We start from the raw sequence: 23,998 nt of genomic DNA on the forward strand, positions 1-23,998 counted from the left end.
GAAATAAACATCAAATCTACTTTTAAAAGAAAATAATTTCTCATTCTATAAATGATTTACTCCCTGAGCATGAATCTCCTTTTCCCCTCAATATTTTTAAATAAAACTGAGCTGAAATCTGCCCACAGGAATCTTAAATGGTGAAACCAATAGCTTAGATGGAGAACAATATTATCAAATAATCACATTTATTACTTTTTGGAGTAATTATTTCTATTCATTATGGCATTAATTTTTCATCACAGGCTTTCTATAGAAGCAGCAAAAATAAAAAGATAATTATACTTTGTTGAAAAAAAGTAATTTTAAAGTGGATCTTTATCCAAATACAATAAAAAAGAAAAATGTCCATGAACATTTTCATTCTTATATCAATGTCATTTCCAAATTCACCTCCCACTACTACTATGAAAAGTAGAAGTGTTAAGAACTCTAACTAAATGTGCTATACAAAAATGGGATAGTTTATTACCTCAAGAACTCATTCACATTGCAATATATTTAAGTGATGAAAAGACAAATCCATTCAGAATTGCCATACTATCTGGCTGTCAATAGTCTTTTGAATAATTATATTAAACATATTACTACAAAATATACCAAGAAGTAGAGAATACTATATTTGTGAACTGCAAATAACAAAACAAAACAGAGATCCAAGAAGGCTAAAGTCTAAGCTGTAATTTACACATGAAGTGTGTACACTGAAAACAGTCACAATGTACAAAAATGTTGACAAGTAATCCAGATGTTTACAAAAACAAAATCTGTTTGTCTTAAGATTATATCCAGTCTCATCTGGTAGGTTTCTGATAGCCTGTTACATGAAATGTATTTCTCTCCTGCTGATAAGAAGCAGTTTAAAGATGTCCCCAAATTTCTCAAGAAGTGAGTCTACTTGGCAATATTAGTAATTCCAGTTTCCTATTACATTCATTCGTCTGAGAACTGAAAAATCTCATAACTAAAATGGTCTTCCATTCCTTTGCCAGCTTTTCGTGTTTTAAATCAAAGGAAAGTTGGAATGTATTGCTTCTTGTCATCAACAGGCATTTCAAAAAGACATTAACTAACCAAAACCAAGAGTTCTTTGGCCAAGTTATTAACAGGCTTCCACTTTGTTCTGTATCTTTTCATAATCCTTTTTTTTCTAATTTTTCCAGTATGGCCTGGATCTTACAAACAGCCTCTTTCCTGGCCTGCCGGACAGAGTCCTGGCCCCCAGTTTCAACAGAATCCAGTTCCAAAAGTTCCTTTGTTAGCATTTCTTCCAGAAGCCAGTATGCTTTGTCTGTCTTTTTTCCTACAAACTCTTCTACTTCTTGCTCAAGATACTGGACCTTCTCCAATACATGTATGATTTTTTTAATACTTGGAGGAGTACCTTCATCTGAAGATAAACACTCTTCAGAAAGATTATTACTCTGATCTTGATTGCCAGGATGCTCACTGGTGGCATTACCATACAGCTGAGGCTCAGCACTATATTGGACTTGGGAATCCAAAAGGTCTGAATTATCATTGCTCATTGTCCCAGAGGATTCATACTGATGGACACTGCAAGGAAAGTTGTGCCGGTTCATGCCTTGATCTTGGCTATAGGGGTATGAGGAATCCTTAGAATGGGAGAATAAAAAGGGGGAAAAAAGCTATTTTAATAGGAATCCATCAACAGTCTAAGATTTTTTAACCCACATCTTTCACCTGACCCAGAAGGTACATGAAAAGATTCCCCACCAATAAAACTGGAGCACCCTTTCCAATCATTTGAGAAAAACACAGTTCTAAAAAGATAAAAGGGAACATCCTGTCACATAAAAAAAGGCAAGAGAATTCCTAAAGGTAATGGCTAGAACAACCTACCCTGAGGCAGGTTATCATCATGAACACCTCACAATCTATTTCGCTACCTCACAATCCATCCAATGACTTAATAAATAAGAATTAAGACATTTTTCCCTTAAGAGTTAAAACCTCAAGACAGGTATTAAAAAGGCAGACATAAGCAGATAATGTTCAAATCTATGGTTTAATTTTAAATTAAACCATAGAAGCTAATACTATAGGTATTTCACATTGGTTTTTATCTTCTATTTATAGAATATTTGTTGTTGTAAAATAGTCTGATTGTATTTAACATTTGGAAAGTATTACAACAGACAGAAAATGAGCATTTTTATGTCTTTTAAAAATAGGATGTGAGCCTAAAATGTCTTTAAAAAGATGAAGTATTTGGGAGGCTAAGGCAGGAGGATGGCAAGTTTGAGGCGAGCCTTGGCAACTTAGCAAGGCCCTCAGCAACTTAGTGAGAACCTGTCAAAAAATAAAAAAGGCTGGGGGTGTGGCTCAGTGATAAAGCACCTCTGGATTCAATTCCCAGTACCAAATAAATAAATAGATAAAGTCTCACAGTGTGTAAGGGAGAAAAGGGGCGGGGGAGGATGAAAGAAAAACAGGTTGAAGTAAAGCTATAGGAAGTAATCACCAAATTTTTGCAATTAGTCCCCATTTAATACAGACCAACGTAGAAAAGTTCAATCTTAAGCTCTCTTAATTACCCAGAGAGCAAAAGAACAGCACTGAGAAGGTCTCCTACCTTGGACTGCTGGGGTGGTGGTGAAGGAGGTGGCTGAGGAGAGCCACTGCTAGGCCATGATGAAGTAGTTTCAGTCATGTACAGATTCCCAGGTGGTACTGAGGGCGCTGCTGAAGGCCAAGGGTAGCGGGTGCCTATCCCATAAGCACCAGGAGAAGCAGCCCATGCGTCCTCTTGTGGTCGTACAGTTGGTCCTGACTGCTGAACACTACGATTACCATCCCCATAAGGATAATGGGGCAGGGTCATTCCAGGGTTCTATATTGAGAGGAAGAAATATGCTGGTCATTTCTAAAAAAAACTAAAAGTAATGAAAATATTATTGGCAGATTCTAAGATGCTAGGAACTCTAGTTGCCATAATTACTACAAGCCTAGAAAAAAAAGATGTTCTAATGATACCAGGGACAGATTTGGTGATGACCAAACTAGAAAAGAATAAGGCCTAAAATTCAATGACTGAAGTGTAGTGTAAATCTGTCCATAGAAGCACAAATAAAGGAAGCACAAATAAAGATCCTCTTAAAGTGAACAGAGAAATAAACATGGTATCATTCATAATGATACCATTATCATTATGGTTTCAATGATATAATGTTTAAAAATATAAACCTAACAGCACACACAAAAAAGGTTAAAACTGGTAAACTTTCAAACAATTCTCTAAAGATTTCTTTTGCCAGGCACAGTAGTACACACCTATAATCCCAGCAACCTGGGAAACTGAGGCAGGAGGCTCACAAGTTCAAGGACAGCCTCAGCAACTTAGCAAGACCACGTCTCAAAATAAAAAATAAAGCTGGGCATGGTGGGCACATGCCTGTAATCCCAGCGGCTCTGGAGGCTGAGGCAGGAGGATCGCGAGTTCAAAGCCAGCCTCAGCAACTTAATGAGGCCCTAAGCAACTCAATGAGACCCTATCTCTAAATAAAATACAAGAAGGGGCTGGCTCAGTGGTTGAGTTCCCCTGAGTTCAACCCCCGGTACCAAAAAAAAAGAAAAGAATTAGACAGTCATCCCTACCAGTCAACAATTCATTGCTGTGCAATAAAAACTGTTCTACCCAAGTTACCTGGGAGGAAGGAATTTGACAAGTGTGTTTCCTTAACTTTCCTTTGACCTAAGAACTACCATGTACAAAAATCTCTTAGGGGTTGGGATTGTGGGTCAGTGGTAGAACGTTTGCCTAGCATGTGTGAGGCACTGGGTTCAATTCTCGGCACTGCATACATATAAATAAAATTCAACAACTAATGAAAATATAAAATAAATAAATAAGAAAAATAAAATTTAAAAAGAGCTGGTTGAGCACCCCTTGGTTCAATCCCCAGTACCAAAAATAAATAGAGCTGGAAGTATAGCTCAGTGGTAAAGCACCCCCTGGGCTCAATACTGGTACCACTAAAAGGAAAAAAAAAAAAATTTTTCTTTCACTATAAAAATTTTAAGATTATGACATCTTTGAGGTACCTTCAATCAAAATCCATTTATTGAAACAGTTGCTACAAATAAAAAAGGCATCAATATAAAAGTAGTCCCTGCCTTCACCTTTGAAAAAAATCTCTGAACATCTTTAGCATTTTCTTAAATCAATACTAGTAATAAATAAATACCCTTCTACTGTTTACAACTCAAGAAGCAAAGACTGAAATTTTTCCTAACAGAAAACTGCTCACCTGTGAAGCAGGATATCCTGGAACCTGCCCCCTAAGAGGGGGTGCTTCAGTCTGACAGTCCTGTTGGGGATACATCCAACGAGAGGCTGGGGTTGGGCTGTTGCCAGGTGAACGATAAGTGCTTGGAACTTCTGTGGAGTAACTGGTCTGAGTATAGCCAGGTGCGTAATATGCCCCAGAATATGAGGCGGTATTTGCCCCAGGGCCAGGGGGATATGGTGGACCATATGCTCCATTCGTAAAAGAATTCAAACTCTGAAAAAAAGCCACATTGAGAGAAAAAAGGTGAGTAAATAGGAAGAGCTGAAGAGCTGAAGAGCTGAAATGTCCTGACTTAATGCCCAATGTTGAAAACTTTGGGAAGAAATCAATAACTGATGAATACAAACTACTAAGCAATCTGTGACGTATTCTTTCTCTCTTCTATTAAAATAATATTCCTATATTGAACACAAGTTATAACTGTAGGGTCCATGTAACAATGGGATGGGACATGTATATTGTGATGAGACATGAAGTGATGGCCTTAGAGCAGTGCTTCTAAAACACTGCCTTAAGTATACCTGACAATAACAATAGCAGAGAACTACTACCGACTGAGGAGGGACTGTGGGAAACTTGAGAGAATGGCTAGAGAGAAAAGGAAGTCCATGATGTAATAGGAAGAAAGACCTAGCTATGCCATAGACTTTATATTTAACTGATCTTAGCTTCAGTTTCTCCATCAGGAAAAATGAAGATCATAAACGATTCTTGTAGGATTATTATGAAAATTAAATGAGATGACATAAATTAAGACAGTGTCTAGTACAAAGTATGCTCAATAAATGGTAATTATTTATCTTATTGTTGTTAGTATTATTATGGCAGGGTAAAGAAATAAACCCAGATCTGATTCCAAAGTCCATGTTCTTTGGTACTATACCATTACCCTATTTCCCAGATAATATCGACGACAGATAACAGAGACACCTTTCTCATATAGTGCAAACTGCCATGGATTTTGGTTTTGTTTGCAGAGCTGGGATTTGAATCTAAGGTCACATGCAAGAACTCTACCACTGAGCTACATTCCCAATCCTCCTTAACTGCAGTTTTAAATCACCTATCTAGACTACTACTAATAACCAGAATCCTTAGTTTAATAATCCAAATAAGAGTAAAGCTAAAGTTAAATTTAAATGACTACCATAATATTTTCTATTAATTTCTACTTTACCTTTTAAAAACAGTAAAAACCCCAAATCAAGTTTTCCCATGTTCACCTCTGTCTCTAAGACTACATAATGGTTCTTACTTTAGGTTGGAGAACAGACAAATAATTCCACGCAGGGTCAGGTACAATGAAAGAACCAGCAACACATTCCCTGACTAGAAGGGCAATGAACCACCTTTTGGTTAAAGCTACTAAGAAGCTCTTTAAGATTTCAGTCTAAACAAATAATTCCTTAATGTAACACACAAACTAGAAGACTTGATAATACATCGTGTGACATTTTGTACTATAATTCGGCTTTTAGAAATCCTTCCAATTTTTTGGTACTAGAGATTTAACCAAGGGATGTTTTACCAGGGAGCTACATTCCCAGTCCTTTTTATTTTATTTTATTATTTTATTTTTTTTGCAGTGCTGGAGATTGAACCCAGGATCTTGTACTTGCAAGGCAGGCACTCTACCAACTGAGCTATATCCCCAGCCCCCTTTTACAGGGTCTCATTAAGTTGTTTAGGGCCTTGCTGAGGTTGGCCTTGAACTTGCAATCTTTCTGTCTCAGCCTCCCAAGCCACTGGGATTACAGGTGTGCGCCACTTCGCTCAACTCTAGAAATCTTTCCTAAGGAAATGATTCAACCAGAGAATAAGTCGTAGGCATGAAGTTATTCATCATAGCATTACTTATAATCACACAAAATTTTAAATAGTCTAAACATTCTATAACAATGAAATGACTAAGTAAATTTAAGACTAACCATCCACAAAAAAAGACTGTTCACTAAAGGAATTTTATTCGGTCTTAACTGACTAGATACTTCTTTATTATTAAAGAGTTTATTATTATTAGATACTTCTTCTTATTAAAGAGTTATTTTTAGGTATTTTTCCTTCTAAGTTTTAATAATGGCATTGTGGTTGTATTTTAAAAATATCCTTATATTTTAAATAAACATAGTTAAGTTTATTTAGAAGTTATACAATTTGATATCTGGAATTTCTTCAAAATACTCCAAAGAAAAGATCCAGAGCTAAATATAAGATAGTCAAGGATTAATAATCTAAGCTGAGAAATGGACACCCAGGCATTTATTATGCTATTCTCCTAATTTTGTTTGAAAATTACCTTAATATTAAAAAAGAGAGTTCCTGATATTGCACCCTATATATAACAAGATGGCAAATACATAGGCAACTAAAGTACTAAATTAAAAAGTATATAATTATTTAAAGCTGTGTATACATGATAGGGAAAACAAAAGAAAATTTTTCAAAATATGAAAACATTACGATGGCACAAGTAGTTTTTTCTCCCTTCCTTAGTTTCCAATTTTTGTTGTCACTGTTATTGTTGGAAACTAATGATGTAGGAGGGCTTAGGCAGCCAGGGCAAGATGCCAAGTGAGGAGGTCAGGGGCAGGGCCAGGACAAAGGAGTCTTGAGAGGGTCTTTTGATGAGGTCAACTTCCTGCTTGACAAAAGTGGACACAAGCAGGGAATCCAAACAGACACTTCCATACTCTGCTCTTAAGTGGGGGACCCAATAGAAAAACTAAAACAGATGCATGGACACAAGTGTCCCCAAGTAATAATACTGAAGAGCTTGTGGACAGGGTAGGAGATAAGGAAATTCCAGGGACTATAAAAAGAACAGGCCAAAACTCCCCCACCAGATTCCCAGTCTGAGACCTCTTCTTTTAGAAGTCTATCTCTGTATCTGTCACTTTTGCGATGAACCTACTTCTTGGTTGCTATCTGTGTCCTGTTCTTCAAATCTTTGCTGAATGAAGACAAGTAACCCAGTAGCCCTAGATGATAACAATTTAACAGCCAAAAGGCTAACCAACGTCCTTCCAAATAACATCTTACTATATGCCATCTCATTTCAAGCTAACAAAAGTTGGTTTCCCAGTTGATAGACCATTATGTCAATATGAGAACTAAAGGGAAGAAAAGTGGTCAAGTTTCTTGCCCAGAAAAAGAATGCTGATAGATTCCCTTGCTATTTGGTTTATGACTATGAAAGTACAGACAAATGTGAACTAAGCAAAAAATGATTTCCCCTAGCACTATCACAACTTTTCCTGTTGTGATTATCTTGAAAAATATGCAAAAATTTCCTAAAAGCATTCCAAGACTTCATTATTATCAGCAGTTGACTGACATCAACTTGAATTTTTACTAACACTCATTTTTGAATTACCAAATTTACCATCATCCACCAGTTGCTCTCTTATATAATATCTCAGTTTAGAGAGCTATTCCAATTTTTATCTCACAGGAGCTCAACTATAGTACCTTTTTATTATTTGGACTGAGGATTGAACCCAGGGATGCTTAACCACTGAGCCATATCCCCAGCCATATATATATATATATATATATATATATTTTTTTTTTTTTTTTTTTTTTTTGCAGTGCTGGGGATTGAACCCAAGGCCTTGTGCTTACAAGGCAGGCACTCTACTAACTGATCCATAGCCCCAGCCCCTTTTTTATATTTTTTTAAGAGACAGGGTCTGGCAGAGTTGTCAAGTGCCTTGCTAAATTGCTGAGGCTGGCTTTGAACTCAAGATCCCCTGCCTCAGCCTCCAAAGCCACTGGGATTACAGGGGTGCGCCACCTCACCCAGCCATTACTTATTTTACAACTCGATTCTCCCTTAAAATTAAGTGAAAAAATATAAGTTAGATCAAAATCTTTTTGTACCATGACATCTCAATTCAAAGTAATAAGACTTCAAGGTATTTGTTTTTGGTTTTTTTGTTTGTTTTTTGGTAGAGCATTTCTATCATTACTACTCAGTAGTCTGTAATCTCCTAAAAGTCAAGCGACTCTCTTCTTTATCAGAAAAAAAGCAATGTGAAAACTGCCAATACACTTTAGAAAGTGTGTGGAAAAGAAGTTTCAAAAAAGCAGGTTGGGGTTAGGGATATAGCTCAGTTGGTAGAGTGCTTGCCTCACAAGCACAAGGCCCTGGGTTCAATCCCCAGCACTGCAAAAAAAAAAGGCAGATTATGTTAATAACCAATTAGAGTATTTTAATAAAGCAAAAAGAATCATTACTAGAAAACTTGTATGTTAGCTGAGCTCAGTGTACACCCCTATAATTCTAGCTACTTGAGAGGCTGAAGCAGGAAGATAGAAAGTTTAAGGCCAGCCCCAGCAACTTTGAACCTATCTCTAAATTAAAAATGTTATTAAGGATGTAGAGCTCAGTGGTAGAGCACCAGTGGGTTCAATCTACAGTATGGCAAAAAAGAAAAACACTTTTTTTTTTGTTGCTTTTTGGTACCAGGGATTGAACTCAAGGGCACTTGGTCACTGAGCCACACCACTAGTCCTTCTTTGTATTTTATTTAGAGACAAGGTCTCGCTGAGTTGCTTAGCACCTCACTTTTGCTGAAGCTGGCTTTGAATTTGTGATCCTCCTGCTTCAATTACTTCCTGATTTTCATTACTTTCCTGGTTCTGATCTCTTCGTGAGTTCATATCTACATTTCCCAAATAACCGCTGCGCCCAGGGATCACTACTTGTAACATGCATGTTTACAAAATATGGAATCAGAAAACTACCTATCAGCTTTGTAGTTGTTGACATGTTTGTTAAGGATGAGCCAATGATCAATTTCAGAATGTCTCAAAGATAACTCAAAAAAAACCCAAGCAAGACATTATACATACCTGGTTTATTAGAGCTATTTTTTAGATTTTTCTAACTATTCCTATATATGTTTATATACATTCATATATACATATGAATATACCCTAATGGCAACCAAATTCCTGATCATATATTTTCAGTAACATAATCATACACTATAACTAAAACACATTGTAAACATCCATCTCAAAGAAAAATAACTATATACAAAATTATATCCATTTAAATATTTTCATGTACATTTTTACATATATATTCATATTTGTATTCCTATATATGGATAAAAATGTTCAATCCCTAAACTAACCTTAACTATTTTTCTACATTAGTCCTATACCTACCAATATACTTCAGAGAAACCTCTACACATACAAACCATACATTTTACATGAATGAATTGAGGGATATAAGTTCATAAATTTACATAAAAACCCATAGATATTTTTTTGTATATACTCCTTTCCATAGGCATAACCTAGATTTCAAACATAATATTGCTTACCTTTAAAATATCCATAAATATATATGTAAACTTTGATATATATTACCTCTATATTCATATTTATATTCCTATATATTGATATAATGTTCCAAAGGTAACCCAGTCCCTAACTCAGAACTAAACCTAATCCTGCCCATAATCATGAGTCTTTTAAACAAAAATTATAAATATTACTGAATATCTATATATATTTTCACACATATATTCTGGATATGTTTATATACATTCATATATGTATGTATGTGCCCTAATGGCAACCCAAATCCTACCCATAAATTTTCATATATATTATGGAATCATATCCTGTATCTTACCAAAACTGTAAACATCCATCTCAAAAGAAAAATAACTATATACAAATTCAAATCCATTTAAATATTTCCATGTATATTTTTACATGTATATTCATATTTGTATTCATATTTATGGATAAAAATCTTCAAACCCAGTATTATCATGTTGTGGTCAATTTGTTTCTTGAAGTTGAGATGGGTTTATCTGATGTATGTAGATGTTCCATTGTTTGGGGCATAAATATTTACGATTGTTATGTCTTATTGATGTATAATTCCCTTAAGCAGTTTGAAATGTCCTTCTTTGTTCCTTCTGATTAACTGTGGCTTGAAGTCCACTTTATCTGATATGAGGATAGAAACCTCTGCTTGTTTACATGGTCCATGTGAGTGATATGTTTTTTCCCATTCTTTCACCTTCAGTCTGTGGATGACTTTTCCTATGAGGTGAGTCTCTGGGAGGCAGCATGTTGTTGGGTCTTGTTTTATAATCCATTTTGCTAGTCTCTCTTTTGATTGATGAGTTTAGAGCATTAATGTTCAAGATTATTATTGAGATATGATTTGTGTTGCTGGTAATTTTGGCTTATTTATAATTTTTAATTTGAATTAGTTTCTCTTTGATTGACTATTTCTTTAGTATAATTCCTCTCTTCACTGGTTTTCACTTTTTTTTATTTCATCTTCATGGACTATTTTGTTGAAGATATACTTAAAGTGCAAGCTTCTGGCTGCAAATTCTTTTAATATTTATTTATCATGGAAGGGTTTTTTTTCATCTTCAAATATGAAGCTTAATTTTGCTGGATACAGGATTCTTGGTTGGCATCCATTTTCTTTTAGAACTTGGTATATGTTATTTCAGGATCTCCTAGCTTTGAGGGTCTGCATTGAGAAATCAGTTGAGAGCCATACTGGTTTCCCCTTGTATATAATCTGGTATTTTTCTCTCAAAGCCTTTAAAATTCTATCCTTATTCTATATGTTAGGCATTTTTCTTATAATGGGCCTTGATGTGGGTCTGTTGTAATTTTGCACATTTGGGGTTCTATGTCTCTTGTATTCGATTTTCCATTTCATTCTTTAGATTTAGGAATTTTTCTGCTATTATTTCATTGAGGAGATTATGCATTCCTTTGGTTTGTATCTCTGTGCCTTCATCTATCCCGATAAATCTTTAATTTGGTCTTTTCATGTTATACTGTATTTCTTGGAAGTTCTGTCCATGGTTTCTTAACATCATGTGGTCAACTCTATTTTCAGGATGTTATATTTTGTCTTTACTGCCTGAGGTTCTGTCTTCCAAGTGGTGTAGTCTGTTGGTGATGCTTTCTATTGAACTTTTAATTAGGTTTATTGTTCATTTCAATGATTTGTTTGGTTTGTTTCCACCCCCCCCCCCCAGAATCTCTATCTCTTTATTGAAGTGACCTTTGGCTACCTACATCTGTTCTTAGATCATCTTTTCCTTTGCAGATCAGTTAACTATGTACATTCTCAACTTCTCTGACATTTCTTCTACTGTGGTGTCAATGGATTCTGTTACTGGAGTATCTTGGTTTGCTTGGGATGATTTGTTCCCTTGCTTTTTCATGTTGTTTGTGTGCCTACCCATCTAACAGTATGGATCTGAGCAGTAGTTTCTACCCTGTGGACTTAAGAGTGTCCTGAAGGTTTCTAGTACTTCACTGTTTAGGAGGAGACAAATAATAACAATGACTAATGCAAAAAATTTACAGCATTAAACCAAATAGTTCCTATGATGTATACAATTTTAATTATCACAATAAGCAAATGATATGATCAGTTGTTGCCTAAAATAAAACAGCAAGTTTGCAAAAGGGTTTACATTTTCAAATGGTGGACTGGGAGAGAACAGAAGTGATACAGGATGTGATGATTATGAGAGAGAAGGAAAGAAGACAAACATAAAAGATTAAAGGAAGAGTGAAAGAGAACAATAGAGATTGGCTGTTAGCAGAAAAAAAGAATCAAGGGAAAGAGGAGAAAAATATATAAAGCAAAAATTTTTTAAAAAACAAAAAATAAAATAATACAAAACTAAAATATCCTAATCAAACATCCTAGTCCACAAAAAAAATGAATTCTTATAAAATAACTGGCTTCAAAATGCTAGAAATAAGCTGGGTGCAGTGGCACACGCCTGTAATCCCAGCAACTCGGGAGGCTGAGGCAGGAGGATCACAAGTTCAAAGCCAGCCTCAGCAAAAGCAAAGGGCTAAGCAACTCAGTAAGACCCTGTCTCTAAATAAATACAAAACAGAGCTGGGGATGTGGCTCAGTGGTCTAGTGCCCCTAAGTCCAATCCCCAGTACCCTCCCGCCCAAAAAAAACTAGAAATAAAAAGAAATAAAATAGGAAGCTGTATGAATGTCCAGGTACTATTAAGGTCACAATTAAAAAAGTGAAAAAGAATAAAAAAGAAAGAAAGAAAGAAAGAAACCTTTACGAAAAGTTAAAGAATTCTTTCTGTTGGAATTCAAAATATTCCATTTTTCTTCTCAGCAGTTTTAGGTTGGGGTCTTCTTGAATGTGATGCTCCACTCTCTGGATTGCTGGAGTGAGAGAGGTAATCCCCTAGGTGGAGTTTCTGGAGGCAGGGTTTAGGTTTTGGAAGGTTCCAGGCTCTTCACTAAATGCTAATTGGTCTGGAGATTTTAAATCAGCGCACCTCCAGCAACCAGCATTTGCTAGTCCACACTGGAAGACTTTACCCCAGGGACCTCCCCTGGGTTCCACTCATGTGGTGAGGGAGCCAATTCTTTGTCCTCTATGTCACCTGAGGACCCCACCTTTCCTGGTCTCAGGTTCAGTCTTCAAACAATTTCTCCCACCCCTGCCCTTCCAAATTCATGGCCAGATGCAGCTTTCCCAGCTAGTCCTGAAAGCAGTGCAACTGGATGAGGGCGGGTAGAGCCAGGTAGGTTTCCGAGACCAGTTGTATCCTACATAAACCTATCTCCACTTTTAAGTTGCTTTGCATCACTTAAGCACACTCTATGTTGTGCAACCTGTGTTTAACTGCGCCTGTATTTTGGGCCAAACTCCAATTTGCCAGGTATCCCCTTTGTCCGTTGCAGGATTGGGGGTTGGGTGTTCCTTCCTTTGTCCTCCACATGCTGCCTGGAGATATGGCAGCTTCTATCCCCACACATGGATTTCGGGCTGCAAGTCCTTCAGGTTTGTTGGGCCTTTAGTTCTTGGTCTCCAAATGCTCCATACTCCTCAAGCCTCCCAAAAAATGTGGGTTAATTCCTTTATCCCCCTACTATGCTTACAGGAGGACCCCTCTGGCTGGAGCTTCCAGCTCAACTGTGGCAGCCGCTATTCCGCAGAGGATTTTTCTCTTATTTTATTAGATTCAACCTCCTGTGTTCCTGGTCTGCTTTGAATGTCCAGTTTTAAGTTCCAGTAAAGTCCCTCCCTTTTTTTTTTTTTTTTTTTTTTTTTTTTTTTTTTTGTTCACCCACCTATCTGCTTTCTTGGTTTCATGCCACAGAGCAGCCAGAAGCCTGACCTCCTCTATTCTGCCATCTTGGATCTCTCTCTTAATTAGAATTTTTAAGATTTATAAAACCTACCAAAAAGAATGATCATGAGGCAAGACTAATATGAGAAAGCAGCCAGAAGGAAAGAGTGATACAATTTTTCTTTTGCCTTTTTTTTTTTTTTTTTTTTTTTTTTTGGAGGTATCAGGTACCAGGGCCTCATATCTACTGGGGAAATATTCTACCACCGAGCTACATCCCCAGACTTTTTAAATTTTATTTTGAGACAGGGTCTAGCTAAGTTGCCCAGGCTGGCCTTGAACTTGGAATTCTCCTGCAGGTTTTTAAAAATTGAGTTAATTCAGCCCTTTAAAGAAAATGTACTTCCATTATTTCCCTCCATCTCCCTAGCAAATTTAAAGAGACGAACATACTTGACTACCTAAAATTTAATCAGAAGACTCTAGTACACTTTATGGTGATCTTAAAATTTTAATTCTGCAGAGAACATCAGTTTATAGATAATTCTAATTTGAATCTAAAGTTCTGGGTACTCATTTGAAGGCTGCTTAAATGCAGCTGCTTTGAAACTATATGTATTGCAATTGTATTCCTTAAAAATGGTTTACATACAGAAATATGGTATCTAGATAGAAAAAAAATGTGACAATTATTGTTAGGATAGCAAGATTCTGGATGATATTTAAATATTTTCTCATTGGTATAAACATTATGAAAAGTAATTTGGCACACCTAATAAAGATATACACACCAAACCCAAAAATTTCACACCCTAGAGAAATTCTTATAAGTGTACAATAGAAAAATGAAAATACTGAGCAAAAAGAAGCAAGTTGCAAGAGGTTAATATGAAACCACTCAAAGTTTAAAAACATATTAAATAATACCATGATAAGTTTATGGATATAAATACAATTAATAAAAGCATAAAAACAGAAATAGGATAATAAATATAACAATAAAATGGAAAGAAGTGTCACATGGGGCTTTAATTGTATTTCTTTTTTTTTTTAAATATGAACTGTGGTAAAATTAAAAATTGATAAAACGAGGTGCTTGTTAAAAAGATATGTATAGGACTGGGGTTGTGGTTCAATGGTAGAGTACTTGCCTGGCATGTGTGAGGCCCTGGGTTCAATCCTCAGCACCATATATAAACAAGCAAACAAATAAATAAATAAACAAAATAAAAGTCCACAGATAACTAAAAAAATATTTTTTAAAAAGGGGGGTGCTGGGCTGGGGATATAGCTCAGTTGGTATAGTTCTTGCCTTGCAAGCACAAGGCCCTGGGTTCAATCCCCAGCACCACAAAAAAAAAAAAAAGGTGGGGTGGGGTGCTAAGGTTGTGGCTCAGTGGTAAAGCACTTGCCTAGCATGTGTGGAGGCACTGGGTTTGATCCTCAGCACACATATAAATAAGTTAATTAATTAAATAAAAGTCCATCAACAACTAAAAAAATATTTTTAAAAGGATGTGTATATTTTCTGTACTTAGTATAAACTTTAAATATTTATAATGAAATATTTGTCATAAATCAAAATTTTTAAAATATGTACATTTTAAAAAATACAAGTACATTTTATATATATTTTTTCCAGGTTCTGAGAAATAATCTATTTTGCCTCAAGATACCTTTACTATATAGATAATATTTGCCTAGATATTTCCTCATCTCTAAAATCAAAACAACATGCATAAGGTACTGGGTACAATTCCCAGTACCACAAAAAAATAAAATAGTAATAATGAGATTGATGGAGCCCATTAAATTAAAAAGTAAAACAAAACCCACATATCACCACTATAAAATCTCACAGGTTCTGACTATAATTGATTCATTAAGGACAAATTCAGAAAGTTTGTCAATTTTCAACCATACCTGGCCTTGCAAATCTGGTCTTATAGGATATGTACTTGGGTATGGGGCCCTAGGTCGTGCAGGAGAATTCCAGTAGTTAGAACTGTAGCCAGGATATGGTGGCTGCTCCTAAGAAAAAAAGAAAAATTCACTTTCAATAACATTCTTATGTCATTCTGGGATAAATTGATAGAGGCAAGATATAGATACCAAAAAGGAAAATAGACAAAAAAGCAATAGAACCATACCATTATTAATCACTATTAAAGTAATGAAGATACATTACATGACAAATCACATGCCCTGGAATAAAACAATTACTGACTATCTGGTAAGACTATTCTTATACATTATGTCAATTTCACCAAAACAAATGAAGGAATGAATGCCAATAAAGGAATTCTGCATCAAAATGATTAGCTAAACCAGAGATATTAGCTTGTTTTTACCCCTCTCTAGTCACTACCCTTATCAATATAGGTTGAACATGCCTAATTTAATAGTGTAAGAATGCTACTGAAAGTCAGTTTCTCTTTTTTCTTAGGAGCATCCACCATATCATTTCTGCTATGGGTAGGCTTTCTGGTAACAACCCTATAACCTCAACATCAGGAATTAATGCAGAACAATTCTACCACTAATGTAGCACAAGGAGTAAATCTAGCCATGACAATCTCTTCAGCTTTTCCAACTCAAAAAGTTAATGCAATGATTTACAACAACAAGCTTTGGTGAGACACTAGATCAACTCAAAACTTTGCAGAGAATCTACTGTCTGGTTTAATATATGTATACTTTTATTATCCTATAAATTATTTTGCTTTGAACTTTATCATTTAAGTATAGTTTTAAGTTTGAACAGAATCTCTAATTTTTTTTCCTAAATTTTGAATGTGGTTTCACAAAGAAATTCATTGGCAAGTTGTAATCACTGAGAGGTTTCCACTATCTTAGCTTAATTGCACTACTAAATTTCGTAATACTTTCAAAGCATGTAAAGACTCCACCAGGTCAGTCTTCCAAGTTTCCAGGTTCTAATAAGCCTAACCTCTTCCCTTTATTCCCCAGTCCTAGAAGTTGTAGTGGCTTCCTACAGTTACTATCCTGATACTTCTGTTTTCTCTTTTTCCCTTTTCAGAATTCTAATACCTGTTTAATTCCCTGTTTTAAAAAAACAAGTGAGTTTTCTGTTTTCCTGCCTATATCCTGATTTACAAAGTTAGCTTCTAAATATAAAATAGCCAAAAATTTAAAAAAAAAAAAAAAAAAAAATCAGGGCTGGGGTTGTAGCTCAGTGATACAGCACTTGCCTAGCACTTGTGAGGCACTGAGTTCACCCCTCAGCATCACATAAAAAATAAATAAATAAAAATAAAGGTATTGTATCCATCTACAAGAAAAACGTTTTTTTAAAGAATCAAATTCTCGGGGCTGGGGAGATAGCTCAGTCGGTAGAGTGCTTGCCTTGTAAGCACAAGACCCTGGGTTCAATCCCCAGCACCCAAAAAAAAAAAAAAAAAAAAAAAAAATCAAATTCTCTTAAAGTAATAGCTGATTATATGTCTTAGAATGGGACACCTGCAAAATTGTTGTACCAGAGATCAGTAGTAGAACATGTATAAGGCCCTGGATTCAATCCCCTGCACCAAATAAAGAAACAGAGAACTAAAATTCAGAACTATTCCAAAAAATGGGTGAGGTGTACTATATGTAAATTATGCCACTTTCAGAAAAGAAAAAAAGAATGTTCTTAACTAAATAATAAAAATTACTAATTTTAATAACCAAACATGATAGTATACACCTATAATCCCAGTAACTCAGAAGGCTGAGGAAGAAAGATCACAAGTTGGAGGTCAGCCTCAGCAATTTAGCAAGGCCCTAAGCAACTCAGCAAGACCCTGTCTCAAAATAAAAAATAAAAAAACAAGGTCTGGGGTGTATCTTAGGTTCAATCCTCCTTACCATGATTTTTCTAAATTATTTTATTGTCAATTTCCAAAGATTAAATTGGCCCTGACCTCCCATTTCCTCTCTTTTTCTTCTTTTTGGACAAAAGGGGACAAATCTAATACATCCAGTTACAATGAAAGTCTGTGGATTATGCCTGACACAACCTGACATTTTTGACTTCAAAGGATATCGACTAAAGCTAATTATTCTATAAACTAAAAAATAAAATAAATAAAACACTAAGGTGCCAATTCTAAGCTTTCAGTCAGTGAGAAGTGGTCACCTGACTGGACACCAGGATTTAGAGAAGAATTTTTAGGATTAGGTGGTTTGAGTTTACTTATAACTGGAGAAAAAAAAGATCAGAACTAAAGGATGGAATATGGCTTGGGGGAAATGTCATAAAGAAGTAAGGTACTAACTAAACTTTTTATTTGCTGACTGAAATATAAACTAAAACATAGGCTTAAATAAAAAAGGTAATAAAAGGTTTTCACAAGTGATTAGAATGTGAACTAAAGCTTTTCTGGCAAAGGAAATTTGATTACAATTTTCTGTGGCAAGATACCATTTATTTACTTTTTTCTGTTTTAAGATGTACTACCTAAATCTCAGAGGAAGGCTGGCTTCAGACAACTCCTTTCACTTTTGTCTTAGAACTAACTAGTTACATAAGAAGTAGAGAATTGGGGTATGACTCAGTGGTAGGATGCAAGCTTGACATGCTCAAGGCCCTGGGTTCAAGACCCAGCACACACACACAAAGATGGATATATTATTAAATTTACAGTGACTTACCCCATTTTGCTGCAAAAAATAACTTCAGCCCCAGCAAACCTAATAATGAAGGAATCTGGGTAGTGCTGGTACTATGAGTCCTAATTACAAATTTGCTCATATTTTTGCACAAGAACTTTGCAAAAATTATTTTAAAAGTACATAAATTGGGAGCTGGGGTTGTGGCTCAGTGTTAGAGCACTTGCCTAGTATGTGTGAGGCACTGGGTTTGATCCTCAGCGCTGCATACAAATAAATGAAAAAAAATAAAAGTCCATCAACAACCAAAACACATTTTTTTAAAAAGTACATAAATCAGGGGCTGGGGAGATAGCTCAGTCGATAGAGTGCTTGCCTTATAAGCACAAGGCCCTGGGTTCGATCCCCAGCACCCAAAAAAAAAAAAAAAAAAAAAAAGTACATAAATCATTTGTATAGCTAAATTACCCAAAATCACTTTATCTTCATCACAATTTTTTTAAATTTTCAAATCTCATTTGAGTTTCCTCTAAGTTTTCTGACAATTTCCACCTTTTCCCTAGCACCTGATTATAACACTTATCATCATATGATATAATATAAATTTCCCAGCATATTCTAATCTATTTTCCTTACTCTGAAATGACCTGGACTTCTACTCCTCCAACCTTTAGTTCTGATCTTTTTTCTGAATCTCCTAGCTCATTCTCTTCCACTTACAAATAAACTCAAACCACCTAATCCTAAAAATTCTTCCCTAAATCCTGGTGTCAAGTGACCGCTTTCTCACTAAAAAATTTCTGGAAGTACTGTTTATACTGTCTTGTAATCCAAAACTCCCATTAAGTCAAGCGTAGTGGCTTACAGGAAGGATTATAAATTCAAAGCCAACCTCAGCAACTTAGGGAGGCCCTGAGTAATTCAGCACCCTGTCTCAAAATAAAAAAAGGCTAGGGATGTTGCTCAGTGGTTAAGCACCCTGGGTTCGATCTCCAATACCGAAAAAATAAAATTAAATAAATAAATTATACATATATAAAAACACATATAAAAACCCCTCATTCATTAATTTAATACTTCTTTGAACTACCACCACTAAAATCAACAGTATCTTTAAATTGCCAAATCCAACAACTTCTTTTCAGTTCTCATACCACTTGCCTACAAAGTAACTGTGACCTTGCCTGGTTTGTAGTGGATGAATTCTTGGAGTCTACTATTCTTCTAGTATTTTTTTTCATAATATTTCGTATTCCCTTTCTCTATCCCCTATTCCAGACTCTCAAAGATCTCTTCCCCACCACGACCACACCTGCAACCATTACCAAGCTTATTCAGTAATACTTACTACTTGATGACTCTCAAATCACTATCTCCATCCCATCTCCCTCCTGAGTCCTACACCTATTGTTGTGTTTCCACAGACAACTGACTGCCAGAAAGACTATAATTCAACATTTAAAAAAAAAAAAAGCAAAAACAGAAAATCACAAACCTGTCTAATCAACCTCATATACTGTATCCAGAGATTAGCACACAGTAATCTCCCAAACTAACTGGATTGCTGCATAAATGAAAAAAGGCAGCACATAAGTCTTTGCCAGATCAAATATATTTTTAAGTCCTGATTTTAAAACAATTGTTAGTTCTTTTGGTACAAAACTAAACCATTATCTTCTCATAAAAACCTTTCATTCCTGTGCATGTGAAATCCTAAAATCTCGAAGTCATCTTGTTTTTCCCACATTTCTCATTTCCATCTGGTATCATAACTCCTAATTCTACCTTTGAAAATGTCTTTCAAATCTATACAAATTACCTATGCATCAAAAAAAACTTGATGTAATAAAAATAAAATGCTAATTATACAATCTACGTGGTACACATGAGTGTTCACCTACAATTCTTTCAAGTTTTCTGTATGTTTAAAGTTTATTACAATAAAATATTGAGGGTAAAGGTCTCTATATTCAGACATGGCTCAAATGCAAGCTTCCCACCCTCCCCGGCTTCTTTTCTGAACTACTATGGGAGAGTGAGCTCTATTCCTGATACAGCCATCCTCCAAGATGGCTCCCAACATTCCCTGCCTCCTGGTATTCACACCTTTTGGAAGCTGCCTTCGACAACTGTACCAGACTGGTCACTAAAACAAAAAATATACAGCAGAAGTGATGGTATATCACTTCTGAGATTAGATTATGAAAGATGACAGTTTCTGTCTTGACATGCTTTCTTGGATGACTTGTTCTGGGAAAACATGTATATCATCTAGGGATCTTGTTAAAATGCAGATTCACAGACTGGGCTGTGGCACAAGCCTGTAATCCCAGTGGTTCAGGAGGCTGAGACAGAAGGGTCTTAAATTCAAAGCTGGCCTCAGTAACTCAGCAAGGACCTGAGCAACTTAGTGAGACCCTGTCTCATATTAAAAAATAAAAAGGGCTGGGGATGTAGCTCAGTGGTAAAGTGAACCTAGATTCAATCCCCAGTCCAAAATAAGTAAAATGCAGATTCAGCAGATCTGGGGCAGGGCCTAAGACAAAGCATTTCCAACCAGCTCCTATGTTATACAGATGCTGTTAGTTCAAGGATCAACCTACAGTGCTACAAAATACTGGATATTTACAATACATTTTCAGGATAGGTAAAAAGGTAAGAAAAGTTTGACTCTTAAAAAAAAAAAAAAAAAAAAAAATGGAGGGCTAGTGATGTAACTCAATGGTAAAGCACTTGCCTAATGTGTAAAAGGCCCTAAATTCAATCCCCAGCACTGGAGAGAATTTTTTCTATCATATTTAAATATGTTAATACAGTCAAGTTGTTACACTGGTTCAAGGCAACATCATCTCAATATATCCAATTCTATAGAGCAAAGCTTCTCAAACCTAAATGTGTATATGAAGCACCTGGGGGACCTCAATAAGTTACAGCAGTAAGTCTAGAAAATGGCAGATTCTGCATTTCTAACAGCCTTGCAAACCTTTTTATTAGAAAAATTCTTGTTTCCTACTGTTAGTTTGACAGATTAACAATACAAAAACATCAAACACATAAAAACCAATAAAGACAAAGAATTCAGAAAAAAATTTGCACTATCTATGACAATAGGCACTGTATTCATTTTCTACTACTACAGAAGAAATTACCAAGCTATCCTTTCAAAATTTCAGAATCCTCAACCTGAAAGATAGAATACGAACTTTCAAAATAATATACAAATGCCCATTATACATATCCAGTTTTATCTACAGTTATTCCAACACCATCATCCACAATATGTGCACACCTATACTTAAACCATACCTCACAACTCCCTACACAAAGCTAAAATCTTAACTGTTCTAGTTTATCCAAATCCCTTGCTACGTCTACCCCAGAAAACACGCTGTTGTTTTGCTAACCACAGCAAGGCCAACAAAAGTAAATCAGCAGTTTGAAGGTCCTCTTCTCTTTTCCTTTAACTGATCTTTAATTTGAATACTTATACACCAAGCATTTCCTCACTAGATCATGGGATTAAAGTCCCACAACCTACTTATTCCAGATCTAAGCATAGGTAACATGGATTTTTCTTTTACAGTAAACTCTCACTGTTACATTTTTTCCTCATACAATTTTCTGAGATATACCATAAAACCCACCCTTTTAAAGTGTACATAATTCAGTGATTTTTAGTATATTGAGTTGTGCAACCATCACCACTAAATTTAGACCATTTCATCACCTCAAAAAAAAAAAACTCCAAGCCCAATGTGGTGGTACATGCAAATAATCCCAGCAACTCAGAAGGTTAAGGTAGGAAAATCGCAAATTCAAGGTCATCTTCGCCAGACTTTGTCTCAAAATAAAAACTGAAAAAAGGGTTGGGGTTATAGCTCAGTGGCAGAGCTCCCACCACCACCATACTATAACCAGTAGCATCAAAAAGGAAAAAGATAAAATAGCCACAGGCAATGGCACTAGCCTGTAATCTCAACTCCCAGCCACTGGAGAGGCTGAGGCAAAATCATAAGCTCCAGAACCACCTGAACAACTTAGGGAGATTAAAACTCAAAATAAAATTTAAAATGATCTGGGTATGTAACTCAGAGGCAGAATGCTCCCAGGTTCAAGCTCCAGTAACACAGGAAGAAAAAAAAAATCTATAAACTTGTGAATAGCTCTAGTCCCCCGACCTCTGGCAACCACTAATCTTTGTCTCTATAAATCTGCCTACTCTGGACATGTTATATAAATGCATCCATACAATATGCAATCTTTTTGACTGTCTTTGCTCAAGAGGAATGATGTTTTAAAAGTTCACTCCTGTTGCAGCATGTAGCAGTACTTCATTCCTTTCTATGGGCAAATAATATTCCATTGTATGAATATACCATATCTTGTTAACCCATTTATCAGTTGATGGACATATGGGTTACTTTCCCTTTTTGTTATGAATAGCAGTGCTACTGAAAGTTTTCTCTGATAAGTGGATGCGGATACATGGCAGGGTGTGGGGGGTTTAAGGGAAGAATGGAGGAAAGTTAGATCATGTAGAGGGGAATGGAGGGGAGGGGTGGGGGAAGGAAAGATGGTGGAATGAGACAAACATCAGTACCCGGTGTACATATATGACAACACAAATGGTGTAACTCTACATCGTGTACAACCAGAGAAAAAGTTGTACTCCATTTGTGTACAATGCATCAAAATGCATTCTGCTGTCATGTATAACTAAATAGAACATACAATTTTTTTAAAAGTGCTACCAATGTACATGTGAAATTCAGTTCATACCTAGGAATGAATTTGTTGTCTCATACACTAATTCTATGCTTAATGTTTTGAGAAATTGCCCAACAATTTTCCAAAAAACTATCATTTTACAATCCCACCAACAATGTATGAGAATTTCGCTATTACGCTTTCAACAAATGATTATGCTATACTTCCTAACTGCGAAGCGAGGTGTGCCACCACTCTATAAAGATAGCCCCTACCAAGAACACTACATTAGTAAAATGGAAACACATTTCTGGCAAGTATACAGAAAACAAAATGTTACAAGTCCAAATATATTAAGCAAGTGAGTTAACCTCTCAGATCTGCTTTCGTTATTTGAAAATAGGGATGCCATAATGACATTTACCTTGTAGTTGCTATGAACATTAAATAAAACAATCCACGGAAAGATGCTTTACAATACTGATTATTCGTGATTCAATCCAGGGCAAAGATTTAGGAGCAATGGGCTAAATGCTCAGATTCCCTCCCCCTCTATCAGGTTCCTTCTCCCAGCGGGAGGGGTTGCTGAGCGACAACGGGGGCTGCAGTCACTAGCCACGCAGGATAAATTGTCAAAGCTCGAGCAGAGCCCTGTCATTCCAACCCAACATCTCTCCATGGTGATAGATCCCCAGTCTGCTGAGCTTAGAAGTCAGCACATACGTTTTTTCCTTTCTTAATAAGACAGATACACACTGCGGCCGAAGCAGAAATGGAGGAGTAAAATGAACACAGGCATATTCCCCCACCTATGTTCCCAGTCCTTCTCTCCAACTCTCTCCCCGTAAGGAAAACAAATATGAAACCTAAACCATTACAAACCCTAGAGGTACAAAAAGCGCAGTGGCCCTCAGCTACCCCACCACCAAACATCTCTATCGGATCCCCCAAGCCATACATTTCAAAGCTTACCTGGTGGCTTCCTGCAGCTCGACTCGGCTCCGGCCAGGCGCCCCCAGAGGGATAGTAGCCATCGCCACCTCCCCCTTCTCCCGGCCAGGTGGTCTCAGGAGGGCCGCCCCCGCGCACCCGCCACGAAATGGGAGGCTGGGGAGGTTCGGGACGAAGGGGAGGATATAAGGGTGGAGGTAGGTGCACTGGCACATCTCCACCCCCAGGTCCATAGTAGCGGCCGTAAGACGGACCGTCACTGGGGCCGTAGCCCGAACGCCTCAAGGCCGACATGGG

At 36.3% G+C, this 23,998-nt stretch overlaps 1 protein-coding gene across 1 annotated transcript; it reads right to left on the reverse strand.

The window, feature by feature from the left end:
- Positions 1-171: 171 nt before the first annotated feature.
- On the reverse strand, positions 172-23,997 carry BAG4 (BAG cochaperone 4). The gene is made up of 5 exons (XM_079140648.1): positions 23,723-23,997; positions 15,356-15,463; positions 4,272-4,526; positions 2,597-2,854; positions 172-1,616 (listed from the first exon to the last, which is right to left on the reverse strand). The coding sequence occupies exons 1-5, from the start codon at positions 23,993-23,995 to the stop codon at positions 1,134-1,136; spliced, it is 1,377 nt and encodes a 458-aa protein (XP_078996774.1). The 5' UTR covers positions 23,996-23,997; the 3' UTR covers positions 172-1,133.
- Between the last annotated feature and the right edge of the window lies 1 nt (position 23,998).

This window comes from Sciurus vulgaris, assembly GCF_902686455.1.
Source record: "Sciurus vulgaris genome assembly, chromosome: 5".
In the NCBI taxonomy this organism is placed as follows: Eukaryota; Metazoa; Chordata; class Mammalia; order Rodentia; family Sciuridae; genus Sciurus; species Sciurus vulgaris.